Source organism: Lepidochelys olivacea (genome assembly GCF_965140295.1).
Source record: "Lepidochelys olivacea isolate rLepOli2 genome assembly, chromosome: 5".
In the NCBI taxonomy this organism is placed as follows: Eukaryota; Metazoa; Chordata; order Testudines; family Cheloniidae; genus Lepidochelys; species Lepidochelys olivacea.
The window spans coordinates 4,697,367-4,723,976 of record NC_140415.1 but is presented as its reverse complement, the minus strand read 5'-3'; the positions used below and the strand labels follow the sequence as shown (position 1 = coordinate 4,723,976).

The 26,610-nt window shown below is 48.2% G+C and overlaps 1 protein-coding gene across 3 annotated transcripts in view; it reads left to right on the top strand.

Annotated features, from left to right (window-relative positions):
* Positions 1-26,610, top strand: part of DNAI1 (dynein axonemal intermediate chain 1) — a 272,825-nt gene that overhangs the window by 113,451 nt on the left and 132,764 nt on the right. For all 3 annotated transcript variants that reach the window (XM_084628046.1, XM_084628045.1, XM_084628044.1), the window contains one exon: positions 19,911-20,000. In XM_084628046.1, the coding sequence (XP_084484172.1) occupies positions 19,911-20,000 (90 nt within the window). The remainder of the gene's footprint in view (positions 1-19,910; positions 20,001-26,610) is intronic.

The following is a 26,610-nucleotide window of genomic DNA, read 5'->3' as shown; positions in this document are numbered from 1 at the left end:
CGAAAGCTTATGCTCAAATAAATTGGTTAGTCTCTAAGGTGCCACAAGTACTCCTGTTCTTTTTATGTTTGATAATGGTATTTAATGTTAATTAGACCTTGAGGCTCACATCTTATGTGAGGTGAATGGGTTGGGTGGGGGAGGGACAAGGCCACTAATTACCCATCTTTATTGGTGTTATTGTTTGGCTTGAGAGAGTATGCAGGAGTCGTGACTGGAGGACAGACGCCTAAAGAGAAAATGCACCTTGGAGCAGGATTAGGGGCAAAAAACCCATTTAAATGGCAATGATGATCCAAGAGGTCAACACCCTTGTGTGTATCCAGTTCAGGGCTAGTTCCAGGGTGCTTGTCTTTGCCTAAGCTCTCTAAGGAGTATGCATCCCCCTTTACTCAAGCCTGTGGGTAAGTGCCAGAGTCTGGTCCCTAAATGCAAAATCTGTGATGCAAAAATGGTGTATTGGTTTCAGAGTAACAGCCGTGTTAGTCTGTATTCGCAAAAAGAAAAGGAGTACTTGTGGCACCTTAGAGACTAACCAATTTATTTGAGCATGAGCTTTCGTGAGCTACAGCTCACTTCATTGGATGCATACCGTGGAAACTGCAGCAGACTTTATATATACACAGAGAATGTGAAACAATACCTCCTCCCACCCCACTGTCCTGCTGGTAATAGCTTATCTAAAGTGATCATCAGGTTGGGCCATTTCCAGCACAAATCCAGGTTTTCTCACCCTCCACCCCCCCACACAAATTCACTCTCCTGCTGGTGATAGCCCATCCAAAGTGACAACTCTTTACACAATGTGCATGATAATCAAGTTGGGCCATTTCCTGCACAAATCCAGGTTCTCTCACCCCCTCACCCCCCTCCCAAAAACCACACACACAAACTCACTATCCTGCTGGTAAGAGCTATTACCAGCAGGATAGTGAGTTTGTGTGTGTGGTTTTTGGGAGGGGGGTGAGGGGGTGAGAGAACCTGGATTTGTGCAGGGAATGGCCCAACTTGATGATCACTTTAGATAAGCTATTACCAGCAGGACAGTGGGGTGGGAGGAGGTATTGTTTCACATTCTCTGTGTATATATAAAGTCTGCTGCAGTTTCCACGGTATGCATCCGATGAAGTGAGCTGTAGCTCACGAAAGCTCATGCTCAAATAAATTGGTTAGTCTCTAAGGTGCCACAAGTCCTCCTTTTCTTTTTAAAAATGGTGTAGGTTCTATAGGCTGAGCTAACCATCTCTGCAGATGCCCTCTGAGCACCCTCCCCAAGCAGTACTGTCACCCCACCAAGAGGATGTTCTCCTTGGCAAGGACTCTCTCTCCTCATGCAGTTTCAGACTTCAGCCGTTTTTACTTTGGCCCTGGCTTTTTAAAAAGATGATGGCTATACTTTTTTATAGTGGGTAAAAAGTGTGGTTTTGTCACTTTCCCGTCCCTGCAAAGCAGTTAAATGGACTTTGCTCAAACCTTCCAGAATAATTCACCTTTAGGCACACATCACTCATGCACATGTTCAGCTCCAAAGGTTTGGAAAGTTTGGAGTCTTGAGCGTGCGAAAAAGGGGTTGATCTTAGAAGCTGTTTGCAACTGCAAAGTGTATTTCTACTGTGCAAAATGGCTTGTCATACAGCTTCGCACTCAGCAAAGCTGCCACCTGTGTATGGCTCTAATCATACATTAGCATCAGAACCAAGGTTTTAGTACTACTCCTGGTAACAATGCAGAGCGAGCACCGTTGTGGCAGCTGGTCTCTGACTCTGCTTTGCTCGTCAACACAATTGTTAACCAAGTTCCAGTTGCAGAATGTTGACCCCACGCTGCAGAAAGGTGGACACTTCAATCAACTGTGTTTGTAGTACGTCTCAATGGGGGCTCACTAGGTCGACAGAGCACAGCTGAATTTTTGGACCCAGTTTGAGTTTCCAGAGCTGCCAGTTAAAAAAACCACTTCACATATTAAATCTGATGAGGGCTCAGGGAGGCAGCCTAAACACAGGGGCCCAGCCACTCTTCAGGGGAAAGATATGTACTTTAACTACTGTAGGTTAAAGTACAGGTGGGGGAGGTTTAGATTGGATATTAGGAAAAACTTTTTCACTAAGAGGGTGGTGAAACACTGGAATGCGTTACCTAGGGAGGTGGTAGAATCTCCTTCCTTAGAGGTTTTTAAGGTCAGGCTTGACAAAGCCCTGGCTGGGATGATTTAACTGGGAATTGGTCCTGCTTTGAGCAGGGGGTTGGACTAGATGACCTTCTGGGGTCCCTTCCAACCCTGATATTCTATGATTCTATGATTAGGTGTGATGCTGGCTTTATAATATGTCACACATACCATTCCATTTAAACTAGATACTAATACTTAGGAGGGGAAAGGACAAGGCAAACTCTTAACTGCATGAAATCTGCCAAAGGAAAATGTGGGCAGAGTACCAGGGAAAATGGCCTACCTCTGAGGTGTAGGAGCTTGTTCAGTAGTGTCTCCAAAGGAATTGTGGAAGCCCCATCTTTTAGGGCTCTGAAATAAAAACACACTTGAGACTATTATAGGGAAAAGTTCAGATCCTCAGTGATATTTAGGCATCAACTCTCTTTGAAATCAATAGGAAGTGGGTGCCTAATTACCTTTGACGTTCTGGGCCAAAGTTCCTACAGTGACAATGACAAAGACAAGAAGATCTAAAAGGGCTTTTGCATCTCTAGTTTCTATGCTCTGTCTTGGTTCTTGCATGATTCTATAATGAATCTTGTGTCTCACCAAGCCATTCCCAGTCTGAAACCTTTAAAAAGATGTTCACTCTTATTTCACTGATGTCAATACATTGGTTCAGTTACAAAACAGGATCACAATCAGCATGTGCCATGGTTCCCCTTTCCTCTCCCCCTGCCTCCCACTGAGCACAGCTGCACAATAACAACCTTCCTTAGAGCCAGTTGTGTTAACTGTGCTTAAGAGTAGGATAGGTGCTTCATCAATAACCCACTGTCGCACCAAGTAACTGTTACCCTTCTGATGACTGGCAATTTCCTTCTAAATCTGTCACATTAAAACCCAGTCAGACAAATGGCCTCTGTGGCTGGTTTCTGTTTATGAGGTAGGATCCGAAGCAGCAGAGTAGTTTGCTCCTTCAGTTTCAGGCTCATGAGGAATCATAGAATCATAGAATCATAGAATATCAGGGTTGGAAGGGACCCCAGAAGGTCATCTAGTCCAACCCCCTGCTCGAAGCAGGACCAATTCCCAGTTAAATCATCCCAGCCAGGGCTTTGTCAAGCCTGACCTTAAAAACCTCTAAGGAAGGAGATTCTACCACCTCCCTAGGTAACGCATTCCAGTGTTTCACCACCCTCCTAGTGAAAAAGTTTTTCCTAATATCCAATCTAAATCTCCCCCACTGCAACTTGAGACCATTACTCCTCGTTCTGTCATCTGCTACCATTGAGAACAGTCTAGAGCCATCCTCTTTGGAACCCCCTTTCAGGTAGTTGAAAGCAGCTATCAAATCCCCCCTCATTCTTCTCTTCTGCAGGCTAAACAATCCCAGCTCCCTCAGCCTCTCCTCATAAGTCATGTGTTCCAGACCCCTAATCATTTTTGTTGCCCTTCGCTGGACTCTCTCCAATTTATCCACATCCTTCTTGTAGTGTGGGGCCCAAAACTGGACACAGTACTCCAGATGAGGCCTCACCAATGTCGAATAGAGGGGAACGATCACGTCCCTCAATCTGCTCGCTATGCCCCTACTTATACATCCCAAAATGCCATTGGCCTTCTTGGCAACAAGGGCACACTGCTGACTCATATCCAGCTTCTCGTCCACTGTCACCCCTAGGTCCTTTTCCGCAGAACTGCTGCCTAGCCATTCGGTCCCTAGTCTGTAGCTGTGCATTGGGTTCTTCCGTCGTAAGTGCAGGACCCTGCACTTATCCTTATTGAACCTCATCAGATTTCTTTTGGCCCAATCCTCCAATTTGTCTAGGTCCTTCTGTATCCTATCCCTCCCCTCCAGCGTATCTACCACTCCTCCCATTTTAGTATCATCCGCAAATTTGCTGAGAGTGCAATCCACACCATCCTCCAGATCATTTATGAAGATAATGATGAGGAGATGAGGAGTTTGGTGGGAAAACAGAAGGGAAGAAGGAAAGGTTAGAAGGTTGGCAGCAAGGTGAATAGATAAAGGTTAGCATTCTGGGAACGGTCTCAACTCTCCCCCAGGTGCACTTATAGTTAATAGAGCTGTTTATAGGTTCTCCATGGTTACTTTGCAGACACATCGAGCCACAGTAACCTTTGTATATATTTAACTGCCACTTCCAAAGCTTAGTGTTACTAGGGGGTCTTTACTGAAGAGGGCGAGACCTGTGCAGACAGTAATTTGGAGAGGAGGGGAGAGTATGAGAGATCTGAAATCAGTAAAGCCGGAAAGAACGGTAAGCTGGAGTTCAAGCAGACAGGACTTCTTGGGTGGGCTTTAAAGCTGGCAGATAGGTGGATGTAAACAGCTGGGATGAGGGAGCAGGGCTAGCAGCAGGTGGTAAGGACTGTTCAGCAGGAGAGAGTCCGCATAAACAAATCAGAGTAAGATATGCAAAAAGAACATCAGACTAGGATTTATCTCAGAGCTCCCACTGGGAGTCCTGCTTTCCCCTTCCTCTCTCTTCAGCAGCTTTCCTTACAGCCCTAGCCTTGAACACCTGGTCAAAGAAGGGGGAAAGAGAAGCTGGAGTTAACCCCTTGTGTACTGGGGACCAGGTAGTGCCCCTGTATCCTGTCACAGAAATTTTGCTGGCATGTGCATAAAACTGCTGAAGAATGAGGAGAGCATTCACATGTTAAAGGAGGGTGGTCTTGGGGCTAAGGCACTAGGGGCTAAGGGTGTCAGGAAATCAGTGTTCAAGTCCTGGCTCTCCTGTTGACTGGCTGTGCCACTAAAGCCATTCACGGCAGCACTGCTCATAACAGTAAGTGCTACCTCCAGAACTAATTAGCTATTCTATTCTCTACAGGTTTTTATACTGCCCCATAGAATCTGAGCGCCTTCCAGTAGTGTATGAAGCAACATGGCTGAGAGAGAAGTGTGTACAGGGGAGCGTTTTGGTTTTGAAGGTACACACACACAGCTGTATGTCTGTGTTAGAAAAGGCAGGTCTTGGAGCATAAGGTGGGGAAGATTGGAATGAACCTCAGAGAGCTCATGCCACAGTCTCAGAGCAGCCCCTGAGAAAGTTCCATCTCCCACACAGATGAGCTTTACCTTGTTGTAGAGTGTTCTGCTGGGCCAGAGGAGTGAAGTTGTTGACCATCCCAGTGCTTCAGTCTATCTTTTAAATACCCTCGGCCTAGGACGTAGAGCACTTTAAAGATAAGGACTGAGACCTTGAACTTGATTCAATGTTCAATGGGAAGCCAGTGTAGAGAGCAGAGGACAGGTCTGATGTGTTCACAGGAGCCTGGGTTGCTGAGGAGATGAGCTGCAACATCCCGTACCAGCTGGAGTTCCCTAAGGCTTCCTGGCCAGGTATCGCATTGTTACAGCCCAGCCGAGAGGTGACAAAGGAGTATGAGGTAATCATTCACCATGTTGGGATGAAGTGTCCCAGCTAACCAGAGATGACAGAAAACGCTGGACATGAATAGATAGAACCTTTCGAGAAAAACTTTGCGGCATTTTGATTTCAAAATTTTCTTCTCTTAAAGCACTTTTGGACTCATTTCACTTGATGGTTAAATGAGGTAAAGTGCCAGAATTTTTCTCCTAAGTGTCTTTGCTGTTAATGAACAGGATCTCTGAGCTTTAGCTCGGATGTTGTATTTTCTCAAGGCAGTGTGAGGCCGTAGCTCCTGGAGATTTAGATTTTGTACTTGGTACAGTAGCTTTTTTTTAAACCACAACTTGGATACACATTCTGTCAAGTCTGAATTCTCTTGTAAAGCACCATAACCCTTCCTGGAACATCATGTAACGTTTATCTGAAAAGGGAGTTCTGCTCTGATGGGTTTTTTCCCTCTCTACTTGCAAACAAATGCTGGGCTTTCTGCCCTTCTTCTGGTCTGGCTACTGTTGGATCAATAGATTTTTGTTTTGTGCTGCTTTGTCTCCCTGTCCATTCTGACTTAAGACCTAAAGTACAGATAATTATCAGATTGTGGCTTTTTCAAGCTTGGGTTTCTTTATGAACGTTCATGTTCTAGGTGTAAGCTTTTTCCCTTCACTTAGTAGCTGTAGTAACATTTCTGGAGGCTCTGATTTTCAAAGCCCCTTCAGGGATTGTGATGCTGGAAAATCTCACCCTGAAAGTTTAAGGTGACAGAGGATGAGGTGACTCATTCATTTGATTATAAGGAAGGATGTTTGGAATCCTGAATTTAGGACTGCTCCTATCTAAAAGTGTGGAAGTGGATACTGGAGGGTCAGATTCTAGGAGCTTGCATAGAGATTCTCGTGAGTCATGCTGGCAGTCAGACCAGGTAGGTCTTAATAGCACCAACCTAGGATGCAAAAAGTTTTGCATGTTTCTCTAAGAGAGGGAAGTCAAGGCAGGGACAGAGGAATCCTGTAGGGAACCCAGCTAAGTGCAAGCTTTGGCAGAAACTTTGTTATATAAAATTAACAATAAAAGAACCCTCAGGAAGGGATTAAGTTTGAACTTTACCCAGAGCACGCATGTGTGTCTTTTACAAATAAGATGGGAGTGTGACCTGCTTGCAGTGCTTTCTAGATACAATAACAAAACAGGACAGCCAAACTGGCTGGGCCGGATCCTCAGCTGGTGAGAAACTCCACACAGTCTGTGGATGCTGGTGCAGCTGCACCCCCCAACCTCTCTCGAACCGCAAGACAACCTTTGCCCTGCCAGAATCCTGTGAGGTGCTGAACAGCCTCCACTTGGTGCTGTGCCGGTGGCACAATGCGGCACCTGGCAGGCCAGCCACCTGACTCCCCCGGCTGGTGATGCAAATCTGGAGGGTTCTGCTACGGTCGGGGCTTTCTGTCAAACACATTAAAGACCCCGCCTCTGATTTCCATAGCACCAGCCATCCCCAGGATTTGGATGCAAGCCTTCCCCGCTGTGCACCGTGTGCAATCCCTACACACAGAGGGTGAAACTTAATATTTGGCCTGTAAATTGGAACTCCTGTTTGTTGAGCAGAGCCAGAACTGGGCGTGCGAGCCAGGAATTGCAATTGGTTAAATACATCAGAGCAGTGCTGGCCTCTGTTGTACAGGATGTCAGCTGCATATCATATCTAGGATGCCATAAGTGCCCCAACCACTGATAAGGGCAAATAAGTGAGAGCGTAGTTTCCAGTTTCCTTGCTGTTCCTGCTCCTTAGCTACTAATAAGCCAAGCCAATACAGTAGGAAGTGTGGTGTGCTAGGAGGGGATAAGCAAATAGGCCCTTAGTAATATACTGTGCACTCACAAACCAGAACATCCAAATCCCAGCAGGAAGAAAACAAACTGAAAGTGGGGTCCACCTTATCTCGCACTGTTTATAGCTGAGCCACTGCTTCCCTTAGATAAATCACAGTTTTGCAAGCTTAAGGGCTGCCTGGACCCTGAGCTTGCTGTTAGCAGAGGGGTGAATGTTACCCTCTCAAGAACACCCTGATTCTCTCTATTCAATTCAGTGCCACTTCCCTGTGTGTTAGTCCAATATCACTGGCCTGAAAGCTACGTTCTCTGTCAGAGAGGGAACACTATTTCATTGCTGTCATGGGTGGCAGGTATAATAGGCTGGAGCTGCTTCAAGGGGATGCTGGGTTGCTGGTTTTTGTTTATTATTATGTGCTATGCAGATTCCAGGGCAGCTGAGGTGGAAGTATCTGCTATGCAGTTTCCTGGGTTCGTCAGTATCTCCCTGAACTCCAGAGAGATTACTGATGAACCCAGGAAGCTGAGTAGCAAATACTACCTCCTCAGCTGCCCCAGAACCTGCATGGCATATATAAAAAGATCAGTGTTCTTCTGCTGGTAGGGGGAGGCAGGGGCGCAGTGTTTCCTGTTCTCCAGCCCGGGGCTGGGGTTAGTGGGCTGGCCGGCGCAGCTGGGGTTGGCCGGCGGCTGGAGCTGGGGTTGACCGGCGGGGGCTGCTTGTGCAGGCCCTGGGCTGGGGTCAGCTGGCCAGCTGGTGTGGCTGCGGCTGCTTGGGCAGGCCCTGGGCTGGGGTTGGCCAGCTGGCTGGCGTTTCTAGGGCTGCTCAGCCAGGGCTCGGGTTGGTCAGCTGTCTGAGGCCAGCCCGGGGCTCCTCTGGCAGCGGTGGGGGGCAACTCAGGGTTGCGTCCGGTCTGGGGCTTCTCCGGCCACGGGGGAACAGCAGTACAGGGGGGATCAGAGCTCCTGCCTTGGGGCTGGGGTCTTGTGTGAAAGGGGTGGGGCTGCAGGGCTAGCTTCCCCGAAGTGGAGGTCCACCCGCCACCCTTAATTCCTGTCCTTTTCCCATCAAAAACGTATGTGCTGCATGTGCATATACCCATGCTGTGGGGCTGATTCTGCCCTAGCTTCTGCGGGTCTTATACCATCATTACTTGGTGTGATGGGGAGTACAAACACCACACAGGGCAACAAGGGGTTATGGGATTATTTGGGGCTCAGCCAACCCTACCCTGCCACACCTGCAACAAATGCTCCATCTACTGGAGGAATTAAAAGGTTGGGAATTGCTCATGTGGGTGGCAGAGCTGGAGGTGAGCAGACTAGCAGCCCACAGCTCCAGCAGCGGGAAGTCTAAAGGCTCTGACATAGCTGCCCTGAAGAAGCGGGGCTCCCTGCGGAAAGGGAGGACCCACCCGAGTGACAACCAGAGAGGGAAGTATCCTGTGGACCTTGGACATTGGTAACTCTTATTTCTTTTGGTTTGGATTTCCCCACCAGGTGGACTAAGCTGGGGCAGGGTGAGAGGAAGAGGCCCAGGGAAGACAGCCTTAAGCAGCCTTGGTTGCCAGACTACTGGCAGTCCAAAGGGTCCTGGGTTGGAGCCTGGTGGAGTGGGAGGGCCTGGGCTCCCCTCCCCACAACGACCTTGGCAGTCAGGGCTTGCTCCCCAACCAGACCCTGAGTGAGGACCATTACACTTGGTTTCAGTGGAGTTACTCCTGGGGTCCGAGAGACGAGGATCAGTCTCTGGGACTCTCAGAACGATGCAGACAGCGAAGAATCCACTGGTGCTACCACTGAGAGAGAAGTATTCTTTGAAGAAACGTTCTCCTCAAGCTAACGGTGATAATGGCATTCACTCCACCCTGAGTCCTCAAAATAACCCCCTGGAACAATCTCAGTACTGGTGTCCTCTTTTAAGCACCCCGCCTTGGCCACGGCTGAGCTGGCAGAGCAGAGGTCTGTGCTACCTTTGTTGCTGGCTGGCAGAGAGCTTGCAAGAGCTGCAGAGAAGCAAACTGCGGAAAGGCTTGTAGCAGAGCCTTTTTGCTGCCTGATACTGAAACCAGCGGCGGCATTTGTAATTTAGTGTCCGTGCGAGGGGCTGCTGCCCTCTGACACCGGCTGAGCTTAAGAAAGGAGAAAACACTGGCTGCCTCTACGTGAGAATAAACCCATCGAAGAACGCCATGCCCAGCAACCAAACAGCTGACAGCCTCAGTAAGACAGCTGGTGACAGATCTCCCACTCGCTGGGACACAGTGGTCCCTCTTCGTTCTCAGCTCCTGCTCCTTTTCTGCTCCTCCATAGCTTAGTGCTGGTACCTCAGGCTATTGAAGCAGCATGCTGAAAATCTCCCCCTCCTGGTTCTAGGGTTGCCAACTTCCTAATCACACAACACTGAACACCCCTGCCCATGCCCCGCCCCTTCTCTGAGGCCCCGTCCCCCGCTCGTTCTGTTTCCCCCTCCCTCCATTGCTCACTCTACCCCACCCTGACTCACTTTCACCGGGGTGTGGGAGGGGGTATGGACTCTGGGCTGGGGGTGCAGGCTCTGGGGTGGGACCGGTGATGAGGGGTTTGGGATGTAGGAGGGGGCTCTGGCACGCATTTGGGGTGAGGGCTCCGTCTGGGAGTGGGGCTGGGGATGAGGGGTTTGGGGTGCAGGAGGGGACTCCGGGCTGGGCCGGAGGGGGGCGAGTGTGTGGGTGTGTGTGTGTGTGTGTGCGGGGTCCCCGTGGCAATTACTGCGGCTCCGAGGAAATGGCCACCAGGTCTCTGCGGCCACTAGGTGCATGGGCGGCCAGGTGACTCTGCACAGTGCCCGCTGCCTTTGTGCTCACAGGCACCGCCCCCCACATCTCCCATTGGTCGCGGTTCCCGGCCAATGGGAGCTGCAGAACCGGAACTCATAGAATCATAGAATCTCAGGGTTGGAAGGGACCTCAGGAGGTCATCTAGTCCCACCCCCGCTCGAAGCAGGACCAATCCCCAACTAAATCATCCCAGCCAGGGCTTTGTCAAGCCTGACCTTAAAAACGTCTAAGGAAGGAGATTCCACCACCTCCCTGGGTAACGCATTCCAGTGTTTCACCACCATACTAGTGAAAAAGTTTTTTCCTAATATCCAACCTGAACCTCCCCCACTGCAACTTGAGACCATTACTCCTCGTTCTGTCATCTGCTACCACTGAGAATAGTCTAGAACCATCCTCTCTGGAACCACCTCTCAGGTAGTTGAAAGCAGCTATCAAATCCCCCCTCATTCTTCTCTTCTGCAGGCTAAACAATCCCAGCTCCCTCAGCCTCTCCTCATAAGTCATGTGTTCCAGACCCCTAATCATTTTTGTTGCCCTTCGCTGGACTCTCTCCAATTTATCCACATCCTTCTTGTAGTGTGGGGCCCAAAACTGGACACAGTACTCCAGATGAGGCCTCACCAATGTCGAATAGAGGGGGACGATCACGTCCTTCGATCTGCTCACTATGCCCCTACTTATACATCCCAAAATGCCATTGGCCTTCTTGGCAACAAGGGCACACTGCTGACTCATATCCAGCTTCTCGTCCACTGTCACCCCGAGGTCCTTTTCCGCAGAACTGCTGCCTAGCCATTCGGTCCCTAGTCTGTAGCTGTGCATTGGGTTCTTCCGTCCTAAGTGCAGGACCCTGCACTTATCCTTATTGAACCTCAGATTTCTTTTGGCCCAATCCTCCAATTTGTCTAGGTCCTTCTGTATCCTATCCCTCCCCTCCAGCGTATCTACCACTCCTCCCAGTTTAGTATCATCTGCATCAACTAGTATCAACTCGGGGCGAGGGCAGTGTGTGGAGCTTCCCTGGCCACTGCTGTGCGTAGGGGCCGCAGGGACCTGGTGGCCACTTCTGGGAGCCACACAGAGCTAGGGCAGACAGGGAGCCTGCCTTAGCCCCAGGCCCCTGCTCCACCACCAACCGGACTTTTAATGGCCCGGGCACCGGTGCCAAGCGGAGCCACCAGGGTCCCTTTTCAACCGGGCATTCCGGTCGAAAACTGGATGCCTAGCAAACCTACCTGGCACCCTGCTTTGCTGGCTGGACTCCTAGCACGCTCTGCCCAGCCTCCTTTTGAGCTTCATTCATCTTAGTGCCCACCCTTACAGCAGAGTAGAGCATAAATTCACCAAGCCAGAGAAATTCAAAGATAATGGCTGAAACCATGTCCTTACTGTGCCCTCCACATTGCGTAGGTATTAAACAAGCCTGAGAGGGCAGTTGGTTCTGACTTCAGCCTTTTGAATTCCATATAGTCCTCCAATTTTACCACCCTATTCCACCACAGCAGCTTAGGGTTGCCAGGTGTCCAGTTTTCACCGGGAAGTCCGGTCAAAAGTGGACCTGTGCAGGATCCAGTCAGTACTGCTGACTGGACACCAAAAATCCGGTCACCACAGTAACCGGCCTCCACCGGCGGGAGGGCAGGAAGAGCAGCAGCTGCTGAAAGAGCTCGGCTGCTGGAGAGAAGATTAATGTGAGGAACTGGCTTCTGGCTCCGGTGGTGAGACAGGTACCGGTGCCACCAGGGGGAGAGATTCTGACTGTGCAACGTTTGAGGAGCAGAGCCGGTGGCCGGGCTCGCTGCCCGTGATGGCCTGGTGGGGTTTCTCAGCCTCCCGGGGCCCTGTCTCTCTATGTCCCCTTGCTCCAGGGATCAACCCTCACCTTCTGCTCTCTGTGCCATGACTGGGCAGGCAGGCTCTGTGTCAGCTCCTCCCAGCCTGGCTCTGTAGGCAGCAGCTGAGTCCTGGGGGATCGCGGGGAGGGGCGAGGTGAGGGAGTAACAATGGAAGGGGGGGGGAATGAGTGGCAGGGGGGCGTGTAGTATCTGGTTTTGAAAAATTGGAAAGGTGGCAACCCCACATGCCCACTGCACCAATTCACCACTCTCTCCAAAGGCCAGGTGCTCTTGTGTCCCTTTACCAAATCCATGAGCCACCCTGGCCCTCTTTATCTGGGATGTTTATGACAAGGAAAGCCATGGATGCAAAGGACATCTGTTAAGGACAAGACGTTTGAATGAGTTCCTAAACGTACTTTAGATAGCATTGGACCTTTGGATCTCAAAGGGGTGTATTAAACCTGCTAGACAGATGAAGAAAGCACAAGTTGACTGGGAGATAATAAGACCTTTGGATGTTTGTACATTCATCAAGAAGTAGAGAGGAAAGATAAGTAAATTCTGGAGTCTAAAGCTGGTTCATATAGTGGAAGAGGCATTCACAGCAGACAGCCTCTGTTGAATGGTTACTAAAGTGGGGGAATGTTTACTTTATAAACACACTGAGTGGATCCATTCTGTCATGTCTCTTAATTTTACAGTAAACCATTAATGTGTGCTTCGATAAACGACGGCAGCGCATCCGAGAATTCTGCTCTGCCAATCTGTTCTCTCATCTGCGGATTAATGTCATAGCTGAAAACATTTGCATTTAAAAGGGTATCTAGATTTTCACTGTAGGAATATTTTTCCATTGCATATGTTTTTGGAGTTATGTAAATCAGATTAATTATTTATATATGCATCGCTCCATCAGTCTCCATTCAGAGTCATAAGACCTATTTACTGTACAAAGAAGTCTATTGAAGTCTAGTCTAGTGAGTGAACAAAGCAGTCACAATGTGGTTAAACATGATACGAGGCAATTCATGCTAGGTTAAACCAAATTTTACATTGGATAAAACATCCATTTCTGAAGCTAGGAAACTATTTATTTTCTGAGGCCCAAAGGTAGGGACAAAGAATGAGGTAGCTTAAAAATATCAGATTTCCATTAGGGACACTTGTGAACAAATTCAAGTCAGTTTTATTTGCAGAGGTTTCATGGCCAATACCTGGTTGTGGCAACATTAGCCATTATATTTCATCTGCTTTTGTTCATACTGTCTATACCATGACCTGACAGGGTTCCTACCTCCAAAACCACATGTAGTAGTGGGGATGATATTCTGAGTAATGATGTGACCCAGCCATCTCTCTGAGACTTAATGAGATATTGTGACCTAATGTTGTGGAATTAGAAATCTTCAATAAACTATCACAACATTTTAAAGTCTTTCCTTAGGTTCAGAGTCAAAATGAGACAGTTGGTCTCATCACAGCCTTTTCCTTTATCCCAAACCCACTGTGTAACGTGTCTCATAGCGAGGCATGTCCCTCATTTTAGTCCCAAACTTAACCTAAATTTGGTACCCTCTCACTTCTACTGTTGAAAATTTAGAGCAGAAATAAAGACTTATGAAGCTGAGCATATAGAAAAGAGTTATTGATATCATAGGAAGGAATGGCACAGCATTTTAGATTTCCTGCATGAATAATCTTTGTTTTCCTCAGTGTGTCCCTGTCATGCATTGTCCTACATTTAGGGCCTTGGCAGGTCAAGAGGCATGCCACACAGCTTGTCATAATTGCAAAGTTCTGCGAGAGAGGTTCATGTCTAACAGGTGTTCTCCTAGAGATTGAGGGGCATTGGCAGAACTGTGGAGGGGAAGTATCATAGTGGCTGCCTGCAAAGGATTGAAGTCAGACATACCAGGGAAAAATGTGGCCAATTATGTTTTAATGAAGCTAGCAGCAAACATCCTTAAATTTAACAAATGCTAAACTTGCTCACCATTCCTTGTAAAGGGACGCTGTCAGGATGATAGGAATTTTCATACCGGTTCAGACAAGTGGTCTGCCTAGTCTGGTATCCTGTCTCCAGAAGTAGCCAATAGCAGCTTCTTCAGAGGAAGGTGCTAGTATCCTTCTAATAGATTAGAGAATAATCTGTTCATAGGGGAAGTGACTTGCTAACCTTGGTGAGGATGAAGGTTTATACCCTCTATTTTCCTTTTATCCTATCAAATGTAACTTTTGATATTCTCATTATCTGTATAAATATTCAATCCTTTTGGAATTCTGGTAGGCTCTTGGCTCAACTGCAGCTTGTGGCAATAAGTTCCACAGACTATTTATGCATTGCTCAAAAATAGGTTAAAGAGCACGTTAAAAAGAAAAAACAAACACGTTTCCTTGCTTCTGTTACTAATAACATCTTACTCAGTAATGCTGAATAATTTTAAAAATCTCATCAACTCTTGTGCATTTATTCTACTTGTTTACTCAACACTTTGCATTTCTTTGAGCTGCCTGTTCAGTTTTGGTTTTGTTTACGGTCAGGTTTTAGGCAATTTCATGCTCAAGTTCTCCTGAACTGTCTGGATTGAAAACAAGGGGAAGTTTTAAAAGATACAAAAATGAACCCCAAAATCATTTTAAAGGGTGAAAGATTTGGAGAGGTCACAGTACAAATGTCTCCATTTCTTCTCTCTGCCACAAACCAGACATTGTTTTTATTATGAATTACTTTAAAAATACTTCACAAAAAGAAAAGGAGTACTTGTGGCACCTTAGAGACTAAGGAATTTATTTGAGCATAAGCTTTTGTGAGCTACAGCTCACTATATCCATTTACATAAATAAGGAAAAAAGCAATAAATCCTTGATGAAATTTGTACAAAATGGATGTGTTTTTTACAGCACCCAGCACAGTGAGGGGCTGGTGCACAACAAGGGCTCCCAGGTGCTACCATAATGCAAATTATCGTGATTTTTATCTCAGGAGGCAAATTTTTTTGCATGTGGTAGCAAAGAATTCTGCAAACACTTCAGATGTGGTTCTTCCTTGTTACCCATGTCGTAAGTGAACCTTTGTGTATATTATCATGCTGCCAAAATCCTGGATCATTATCACATGCTTATATAAGGAATTAACTTCTCGGCACATACCTAGACACCTTGTGTGCTAGTAAAATGATTGCTATGACACACCCAGCAGGGATGCAGCTAATGAAAGGAAGTTTATTTCATGTTCACAAACCCCCAGCAAAAGAGGGAACAGACAGGCAATTTTGTTCAAGAATCATGAAGGCTGTAAATGAAACTGGCAAAAGTTTATGGGATTCAGGGAGCAGCAATTCCTCCTCCCCCTGCTAAAACCAGTGAAGGTTGTGACAAGATGGCCGATGTTCATATGGTGGGTCCTGCGCTTTTCTTGGGGAGGGGGCTAATATGCCACCCCTTGCTCCTGCTCTTGGGTGCCGAAGGCCCCGCTAGTGGCCCAGGAAGGTGGTAGAGGAGGGAAGCAGGGGAGGAGTCTGGGTTTGCTTCTCGATCTGAATCCCAGCCCCTCTCAACCCCTGCAGGTTTCTTACCCTCAGTCTCTAGACACTGGTGGGGACTCTATCCATCCTCTGACTGCCTGAAGCAGGGGGTTTTATTAGGTTCCTGGCAGAGATTAATTGATTACAGGTGCTCCAATTAACCTGTAGCAACCCTCCCTAGTCTATAGGGAACCACGCCTTAATTCGCCTAGGGTTTATATAGTTCCCCTCTACCACGGCTCCCTGGCCCTCCTGTATCAAAAGGAGTTGAAGGTATTGAGTTATGAAGGAAGATTAAAAGAGCTAAGTGCCAAATTCTGCTTTCCAAAATTCTGACGAGCTTCAGTGGGAGGTGCTGGTGCTCATCTGAGGACAGAATTTGGCCCTCCATATGCCCAACAGTATTCAAAGTGTGCAAACACCAGGGCCGGTGCGATGTTGTATAGGTTGGGGCAAGGGGTTACAGCTTGAAATAATGGAAGGAAATTGATCTGTTGGTCAGCTCCAGATTGGACTATGTACAGCGCACAAATAGCTAGGGCTGTGTCTGGAGACTCCATGAAACTTCAGCCAGCACGTAATGTAGCTGCTCACTTGCTCGGGCCATGTCTACACTTAAACCACTACAGCAGCTGTGCTGCTGTAGCACTTCATTGTTGATACTCACTATGGTGCGGGAGGGGTTTTCCTGTCACTGTAGTTAGTCCATCTCCCCGAGAGGCAGCAGTTAGGTTAACGGAAGAATTCTTCCATTGAACTAGCGCTGCCTAAACTGGGAGTTAGGGTAGCTTAGCTACATTAAGCCAATGTAGCTGGGTCAACCTAACTTTTCAGTGTAGACCAACTTGTCTACACAGGGATACTTAGAAAAGTCAATCTGAATTAACGAAAGCTGCAAATTTAAAGTGGATTCATTAAACCCCTATCTGGGTGCTCTTTTTCAGAATTAAAGTGGCCTTAATTTGGTTTAAGTAATCCACTTGAAAAGTTAACTCAGGTTAACTTTTCTGAGCAACCCCCTGTAGACAAGTCGTTAGTGCTGATTCTTGTAAGGAGTACAACACATCTGTGATCTGCACTTTACTTTCAGATACAATTCAAGTTGTTTTTGATCTACAAATTCCAACTGTTTTTCATCTTGGCTACCTTAGAAACCATTCTCTCCCAGTGTGATCCTGCACCGAGGCTCTGGAGCGAACGACCCCCTTGTTTAGGCCGTAGTACTTTGGTGGCAGGTATTTTCGATGAGGAGATCTCGACTCAGGATGTTGCTTCCCCTACTTTGATCCGAGTCAATTGGCCTTAAAGGCTTATCTGTTTTCCCAGGCCTTTGAGGAGGAGATGGGTTGAAGAAGGTGTACCCGAGTTAAGGGAGCAGGGGGATTACCCCAATGGGTTGGACAAATGAAGAAGAGCTTGTTATATGATGAGAAGTTAAAGCTTAGGCTCCATTTTCAAAAGCAGCATTTAATTTGGGATACCTCCATTTTAGGTGCCCAACTTTAGATACCTTGGACCTGATTCTTTTTTTTTAAGGCTGTCAGCAACCAGCTTGCCTTGCCACCCCTTCACTAATTCAGAGAACAGCTTAGTTGCTTGCATAGACGAAGCCACCATGACAGAGAGCGTGACAGAGACCAGGTAGCACGTACTCTCAATCACACTTCCTGTAACAGTGTTGACAACGGAGCTGGCTCATCTTCCTTAGCGTTAGATGAAGGGGTCTAACAAAGGGAGTATCCGACGCTGACAACCATTGTCATCCATGGGTGCTGCCCTAGGCAGATGGATCTGAAATGGATGCTCTCAGCAATTTTTATGCCTTGCAAAACAGCACGGTCGGTACATACCACTGAAAAGAAGTGACTCTAACGTAATTAGCACTTTTATTTTTGGGTATATCACAGTGTGCCATTCCATTGATGCAAACTAGAACAGAGCAGCCTGGCACGTACTGCCTGTGGCCTGTAATAATTGCTGCTCATACGATAGACCTTCTGGTCCAAGGGAGTTATAAGCCTGCTACTCAGTTTTCAATCACATTTCATGGCCATACAGGGAGCATATCAAAATATGCTCAAATGGATTTCCTCAACTTTCATTTTTAGTTCCTCAGAACAGAGTGTTTTTCACTTGAGGATTAATTTCTCTTCAGTGAGTCTCTTGCTTAGTTTTCTTGCTCTATAGGGCTTCATAATACAAACAACTTTTTTTTTTCCACAAGATCAACACTTTTTCCCCCAAGGGAGCAATACCAAAAAACCAAGTACCCATAATTACAATATTGAGAATACAGCTTCCTTTTTGGAAATAGATGCCACGTACATAGATTGTCATAGAAAGTATTTGGTATGCTCTGTGATAAGCAGATTAATTTTTAATGCATGATGTTTAGAGAAATAGATCGACTGTGGTACTTGGACAGAGACAAATACACCGTTGAAATCATAGGAGCAATCTTTGTCAGTTATGGTGCCCTTGCTCTGCTGATAGATGCCCACAGAACTGTATGTGGGCAGATGTTGTGACAGGTCATCCTTTACTCTTCAGTCTTATTGGATTTCAGGATCAGAAAATTGGATCAATCTTGGTGCTTTTGGTCTCACTGAAATGTCTCTTATAAATCTCAAAACATTTATCCTTGTTCTAATCTCTGTCACTGAGCAGTCACATTCAAAAGGCAAATCTTCTTAGGAGGCAGATAAATGCTCTGAAGTAGTGGAGGGACTTTACCCTTTTTTTGAAGGGTGAAATTTCCTTTAGTGCAAGGCTTAGGCACCACTTATGCCCCATGGGTCCCCCTGCTGGCCCTCTGCACAGGGCTGACTCCCATTCCATGAATACAAATGTCCCAGTAGACACCACACAAGGCCCCATCCTGTTTTCATTGACATCTATTGCAATGCTCCTATTGACTTCAACAGGAGCTGCAGCCAGCCCATCAACAGCAATACACTGTTACCAATACCAATAATTTGAATCTCCTGCCATACACTGAAAGATGTCTTGATTCTTACATGTATTTCTTGAACTTGAACTTAATGCTTGCAAAGCGGCCCAGGCACTGAAGTCCTCCCACCCAGGTACAGGTAGAGCAAGGGCAGTAACGCAAGGAAAAGCTCCAGATAAATCAGTCGTGGTGTTTGTGCATCGTGGGACATTTGAATAGTGAGCAGGGGCTGGTGAGGATGCTAATCCTTGGGCTACAAGTGATGAGGGAGCTCCTCCCCCTCCAGCTGTTTTCGGTGAGCTCTTGTGCAGGACCCGGTCTGGTAAGCTGGTTTAGCGCACGCCTACTGGCCCAGGCCCCGCAGGTGAGCTGAGCAGAGGAATGCCTGTGTTCCCCTGGACTGGGCATCACTCTGCAGTTTAGGTGCCCGGGTGACTGGCCCGGGGTTTCAGTGTACATGCACAGAAGCAGAAACTTGGGCACCTGCAGAACCTTTACTGCAAAAATTCAGGCACTAAGGCAGTTTAGACACCTCCAGCATTTGGGGGCAGCTGAGTGGGGGTTTTGTGGGGACTGATGCTGCGATTTAGGCACCTGAAGTGGCAATTAGGTGCCTAAGTCCTTTTGTGACTCTAGCCCTAGAATTTTTCCATAATTTTATGAAATTGTGGCTGTGTCCAAAACCTGCTGCTGATAGGTTCTGTAGAGATGTAGACAGCACAGGCCGTATCCTGGTGAGCTTATAAGCAAAGCGCCTGATTGTTCAAGCAGATCTAAAACACCAGCGCTTTCTTAACAATCCCTTAGGCCCCCGCCCTGCAGTTTAAGCTGTACAGGCGGACGCCTGCATCCCATTGACTTCAGCTGGATTCTGTGGGGGTGTAAAAGGTTGTCCACATGGAGTCCCATTGAAATCTACAGAGCCTCACATGGGTGCAGGGCTCTGTCTGCATGGATTGGATCGCAGGGTTGGGAGGGGAAGAGTGGCAGAGGGTTTCAGTGTGCAGAAGAACCTCTTCTGTATCACTTCTGTGGCAAGTCTGATCTGGATGACTAGAATCTTCTTCTGATGTCACAGCTGGAAAGAACTAGTCACAAGAGTGACAGAGAGAGAGGGGGGCTGCTAAAAAGTTTGAAATACTGTATGATGTTGGCTGCTCATAAACTTGTCTAGGAAAAACAGGTGAGTGTAAATAGAACCAAAGTCCACACCATCAGGCTCCCTTTAACCTCTTCATCCCCAAGTCATCTGCGGGGGGGGGGTGCCTGTGGGGGTAGTGCTAAATGTGGAATGCTTCAACTGAAAGGAAACACATTCATTTGAGTGCTCTGTAGTTATCCCCTGCTGAGTGCTTCCATGCCAACCATAGGTGTTGTGTTTGGGCTTTTTTAGGTCAAATGGCAGAAGGATGACCTGGACAATAATTTGAACTTCTTCTCCATCTCTTCAGATGGGCGGATTGTATCATGGACTTTAGTTAAGGTAAATGTTATGCTGTGATATTTTCTCCCTTGCCAAATTGAAGCAAATTATTTGTAAAGTTCAATAGTGCACTTGATATATTATTGCTTATGACCTCAGCCACCTTGTCTCTCTCATTATTATATCTTTTATTGGACCAACTTCTGTTGGGAAGACCCAGACCTGAAGAAGAGCTCTGCATAGGTTGAAAACTTCTCTCTCGCCAACAGAAGTTGGTCCAAGGAAAGATATTACCTCCCCCACCTTGTCTCTTTCATGTTCTGAGACCAACACGGCTGCATCAACACTGCAAACAACAGTGTTATAATAATGAGTTAGGCATAAAAAGAAGAGGTTGTTAATGATCAACAGTGTAATAGTTCCAGTGTGAGCCTTTAACTTGTCATTGAGTTTTAGTATTAAACTACTTGAAGTGAACAGGGACAGCCCACACCTCTCTGAGCACCAAACCCTGCGTCCTGCATGCAGCATTGGTAAACAGGCTGCATGCAGATCAGTGGTCTCTTAGGGGGAGGGGTTGTCTTCCACCAGGTTGCTTTGAAGCTGCCAGAATCTAGTGTGATTCTTTGCACAGAACACCCACCGTTAATGAGAGAGCTCACTGTAAAATGGACCTAGCCTGTCTCTTTCAATTTTTCCCTCCACTACAAAAAAAATCACCCTTTTAGGAAATGATTAGCTAAAGAGTTCAGATTTGTGAAATCCAGGAAGTGATTGGGAAGGGCCTCAACTTGCTCAGCAACTCAACTAATTTTTCCTTTTGAGGGTGCAATTTAGGAAAAGAGGTTTGGCAGTTTGTCCCAAAAACCTCAATACTTCTCTTCGCGTTGGCACAAAATAAAAAATGGCTTCTTGCTTGAGGATTTCAGTGTCTTTTATTTCACAGTCAACTGGATAACCTTAAGATACATAGAAGCTTAAAGCTTTAGAGCTACATCCTCAGGGAAGGAAAGAAATTTCTTTATAAGGGTTCTCCTGTTGGCATAGGTAACCCACTGCCCTGAGAGGTGGTAGGTAGATCGATGGAAGAATTCAATTTCGGGGCATTTATCTGCCTCATCTCTTTCATATTGGTGGAGTTGGGCACAGTGATAGTACTGTCAGTTAGTTAGAAATAGGCAAAATCACTCCAGCAAACTTCATGAAACATCAGAACGTGTGTTTCATGAGGGTGTTCCCCGTAATCCTAGCCTGTCTCTGGAATATTGAGCCACTAGGCGGCTCTGCTCTGTCCCTGAAATGTTGTGCAGAAGGTCTGCAGTTAGATCAGTGGGTTTCACTGGCTGGGACCTTATCATTCGGGGGTTGGACTAGTTGACATCCTGAGGTCTCTTCCAACCCTAATCTTCTATGATTCCCTACCAAAAGCAACAGTTGTGGGAATGACAGCAAAGATCTGATTGGCTAGTTGATGCAGTCTGATTAAGGTCCAGGACTAGGAGTCGGAGCTCCTGGGTTCAATTTCCAGCTCTGATACAGACTTCCTGTGTGATCTTGGGCCAAATTACTCAACTGCTCTGAGTCTCATCTGTAAAATGGGGATAATGGTACTTCCCTCCTTTAAGGGAAGCATTTGAGGCTTACTTCACTAATGATTGTGAAGTGCTCTAAGATTATTAAATTAACATACTACTGTTGTTGGGTATTCCTGGAAGTGCATTGGACAGAGATTGGCAACAGTTTCTTTTCCCTGTGGAATTTCTGAATGGCTTATGCAATGAACAAGCTCCAGGAATATATTGTCAGGGACCACAGGTCTCAAACCTCAATCCACAGGGTGCTTAAGAGCTTGTAAATTCCAGCCTGCCACCCCATGATGGGCTATTAATCACCAAAACTAGAAGCTTTACTCCAACCTAGGACTTCAGTCCTGGGATCTGATTGGTGGAGCTCTGAGGGTTCTGATGGGTTCCTTGCTTCTATTTAAAGCAAGCATAGGAACAGGAAGTTGCCCATGCAACTAGGTTTACTCTGCTTAGGACTGCTTTCCTTGCGCTACATGCTGCTACTGCCTGTTTCTGATTTCCTGGTAACCTGACCCTTCCTGACACCTGCCTCAGTCTGCCCTCTGGTCTGTCTTGAACTCTGATCTCCTAGTATCTGACCCAGCCTGTCTCCCGACCCCTGCTCCAACCACTAAGTCAGACTGCCAACAATCTGGCCATGACCATTTGAATGGACCACTTAGCTCACAGGAGTGAGCCTGGAGCTGGTCACAGCAGAATGGACTTGGCTAACCCTTCAGGAGCACTGGGCCCACTTGAGTGGTCCGCCCGCCTTCAGGTGGACAACCAAGCCCTGCAGGCCCAGGTCATCCAGCTGACCTCGCATAACCAGCTATTGCAGGAGCAAGTCAGACAGTTGCATGCTGAAAAAGCTGCACTCCAGACATGGCTCACGCAGCCCTGTTACACGACGCATCTGCCAGAAAAGTTTGGTGGTAATTACCAGCGATGCCGGGGTTTTACAAACCAGTGCCACCTCCTGTTCGTGATGCCTTTCTCAGTTCCACACTACTGGTTATAGAAAGGTGATTCTGGTTATCAGCCTGCCGTCCGGGCAAGCATTAGACTGGGCCCTTGGACGCTCCATCTCAACCTTGTGCAGCACTTTACCGGAGAATTACCGGAATCCAACAAATTTACAACAGTCTTGACAGTAGGGGGCTACTTTACCAAAATGGCCCACTTCATCCCCTGCACAGACTTCCTTTCTGCTGAAGAGACAGCCCAGCTATGGATTAGCGATCCCGTCCGCCTCCACGGCCTTTCAGAGTGCATCACCTCCTACCAAGGGTGTCAGTTCATGGCCTGGTTCTGGCGCAAGGCCTCGTGCCTGCTGGGGGTCTGCACATGTCTTTTCTGCACTTACCATCCCCAGTCAAATCCTCAAGCAGTATCCGTGACATTACATCACTCATTGCCAGTATAATTGGTCCTCACGTCTCCCTTACCCAGAGGTTGCATAGCCACATGGTCTGCATTGTTGTAGGGTCAAAGCTCCATTTTTTATCAACTATGGGTATCACCCCCGATTCCACCTGCAATTACCCCCATCCTCTCCCAACCCAGTTGTCTCAGCCCTAGTACAGTGGATTTCTCGGGCTCAGAAACAAGTGAAAGAATAGCTGGTCAAAGCAAGAGCAGACTGTATGCAGACCAGTATTGATACCAAGGGCCCATCTGATCAGTGGGACAAAAGGTATGGTTCTCCACAGAGCATATCCACACAGACAGATCTGCTCTCACGCTGGACTTTTGGTTCTTTGGCCCTTTTAGGATCCTGTGACATGTTAATCCAGTCACGTTTGTATTTCAACTACCTCGCTCTCTGAAGATTCACCCTGTGTTTCATGTATTGCTTTTGAAACCTACACGGAAAACCCTTTCCCCCAAAGGACACAGCTACCTCTTCCACCAGTACAGGGTCAGGGCCATGAGGAAGATGCCCCAGTGGGAAATCTAAACATTGCATGTGTAAGCAGTGTCAGGATGAGCTCCACCCTGACATCTGGTGGTGAGGTGTGGCAAGTTGTGGAAAAGAACTTCAGGGGCCGATCTCATTTGCATAGGCACACCCACCACGCCTAGAATGAGACCATAGCTGCCCAAATGGTCACTTTGGCTGCTGTGGGATCCCCAGTGTCTCTGTTATTGGGGCAGGAAGAATAAATTGTTATTACCCTGATTATGGGAACTGTGCTTGGAACTGTACGTGGCCTTTTGTTATGATGGAGGGATTCACCATCAACTAAGTAGCACTCGCTAGGCAAGGGTCATGGGTTCCAAAACTGTGTGAATGGAGAGAGGCTGGGGACAAGTAGTAGTACTTGGTGGCATGGGCCCCTTGGTGAGGGCCTTACATGCTGATTGCACTTCCTCCTCTCTCCACTGTGGAATATCAGAGCTAATTTTGATTTCATTAGAAGTCTAGTTATAGGCTGCTGAGCTCACTTTGGGCTGACAGTGCACCAGCACTGGGGCTCCCCTACTATAAGCTGAATTCACCTAAGAGCTGAAATCACTGAGTGTTGTGTTAAGTAGTGGGGGAGCCTGAAGATATATTGTGGAGCAGTTTGCGGGACGGCTGGTGAAGCAGTTCGACGCGGAGCAGTGTGTGGATGGCAGGAGCTGCTTGTGGGCCGTGGAGCTGAGTTCGTGGGGCAGCTGAGCGAAGGAGTTCGTGGGGCGGCTGGCGGAGCGGAGCGCAGCTGAGCGAAGGAGTTTGTGGGGCGGCTGGCGGAGCGGAGCGCAGCTGAGCGAAGGAGTTCGTGGGGCGGCTGGCGGAGCAGAGCGCAGCTGAGCGAAGGAGTTCGTGGGGCGGCTGGCGGAGCGCCGCTATGGAGCTATGGGGCGGTCAGCTTCAGATCACGTAAGGTGCCTCTTACCCCCGTCCCATTTCCACCCAGGTTGGGAGGTAAAGCTCCGCCGATAAACTTTCGAACTCTGGGGCTGCCCTGACCAGGGACAGAGACTTTTGGGGCATTGGACTTTTGGGACTTTGGGTGATTTGGGGTTGCTGGACTCAAGAACCAAAGGGAAAAGGGCATGCCCCAATTTGCCTGGGGTGGGGTTGTTTTTGCTCATGGGTTGTGTTATGAATCCTGTTGGTGGTGTTTCCCCAACATAATGCCACATTGTTTCTCTCTGTTATTAAAAGACTTTTGCTACACTCAGACTATGTGCTTGCGAGAGGGGAAGTATTGCCTCTTGGAGGCGCCCAGCGGGGGTGGTATATATTTTTCCCAGGTCACTGGGTGGGGGCTCGAGCCGGTTTGCATTGTGTTATTGGAATGGAACCCCTAGATATTGAACCCGGCCCTTGTTGCTGCCAACTCTGACGGGCAGAAAGGTTACACATGAAAACATCCAACCTCAGGCCTTGGTGCTCACTAATTTAAACTTTAATTCCTTGTTCTTTTTATCACACCCGCCCCCCACCACAATGTATTCTCATTCATTACGAGCTCTCATTATGCAGAAATAGTTGAATTCCTGAATAGACTCTAACAGATTGTTGCACTATCTCATTGTTTCATTATTATTTTTTCTTTCCTTGTATTCCCCCCGTCTGTCTGTCTGTCTCATGTGTTGTCTCTTCTCTTATACGCAGATAGTTCCTACCCTAAAGAGTTTACAGTCTTTTTGTTCTGTGTTTGTACAGAACATAGTGTGGTCCTGATCTGATTAGACACTATGATATTCCTAGACACTATGATAATACAAACAAAAATATATGTAGCATTTATTTTGGAGGGGGAAACACCTACCTGTGTGTTGCTGACACTTGGTTCTCAAACTGTGAATGTTAAGCTGCATGTTACCTTGATGATAACAGGGAAATTTTAAAGCACAGCCAAGGTGCTAACAGGGCCGGATTAACCTTTTGTGGGCCCGGCACCAAACATATTTGTGGGCCCCCCTGGGGGCAGTGGAGCATGGCGCTGGGAGATCAGTCCCCTGAGCGAAGGGCCAGCCAGGGCACTGGGGCATGGCATGGTGGGGGCGGCCCTGTTCTGCACAGCCCAGCGCGAGGGCACTGTTTACAAACTGGTAGTCACCAGATGCAGGGGCGGCAAGTTATATGGGCCTGTGGTCCCCGTGCTCCAGGGATATTTAGGGCCCGGAGGCCTGGCTCCACCAATGTTCGGGGCCAGGTGTCTCTCCTGGCCCCGTCTGTTTCCCCTGCGCACCTCCCCATGAACATCTCCTGGCCCCGGCTGTTGCCCCAGGGCGAATTAAAAGGGTCCAGGGGCCCCTGGCCGCTGCCACCACCACCGGTAGTGCGGTGGGGCGAAGGCAGCTTCCTGCCAGCCCTTGCTCCGCACCGCTCCTGGAAGCGGCTGGCACATCCCTGTGGCCCTGGGTGGGGTGTCTCCGTGCGCTGCCCCCACCATGAGCACCAACTTCATAGCTCCCATTGGCCGGGAATTGCAGCCAATGGGTTCTGCGGGGGTGGTACCTGTGGGCAGCAGCACAGAGCCCCCCCACTGCCCCCTGCCTAGGAGCTACTGCCAGAGGGGTGTGCAGGTCGCTTTTGGGAGCTGCCCAAGGTAAGCACTGCACTCCTCACCCTCTCCTGCACCCCAACTCCATGCCCCAGCCCAGAGCTTGCACCCAGCACCCAAACTCCCTCCCAGAGCCTTAAGCAGGTGAGTGTGGTGGGGGCGGGACTTGGACCTGTTCTGGGCACCACCAGAAATTATACAAACCTGCTGCCCCAGGGCAGAAGCACACTGGCCTGCCTGGCCTTATGCTGCCAGAGGGCCCCTTCCCCTCAGGGGCAGGACCATGCCATACCATGCAACCCCCCACCCAACTCGCCCGACTCTGTATGCCCAGTACCCCACAGACTGCCTCACCACAAATGCACAGCGCCCTGCACACCACTATCCCTGACTACCACCCCTGCCCAAATCCCACCACAACTGCCCAGCACCAGACCCAGAACTCCCCCCGCAGTGCCCCAACACACACAAACCTCCCCCACTGCCCAGCTCCTCCCGCCCCCTCACAGACCCACTCCCCCACACCCTGCCCCCCGGCCGCACTCACTGGCACTGCTGAGCCAGCATAGAGCAGGGATCCCCGCTCCCAGCACAGTGCTAGGA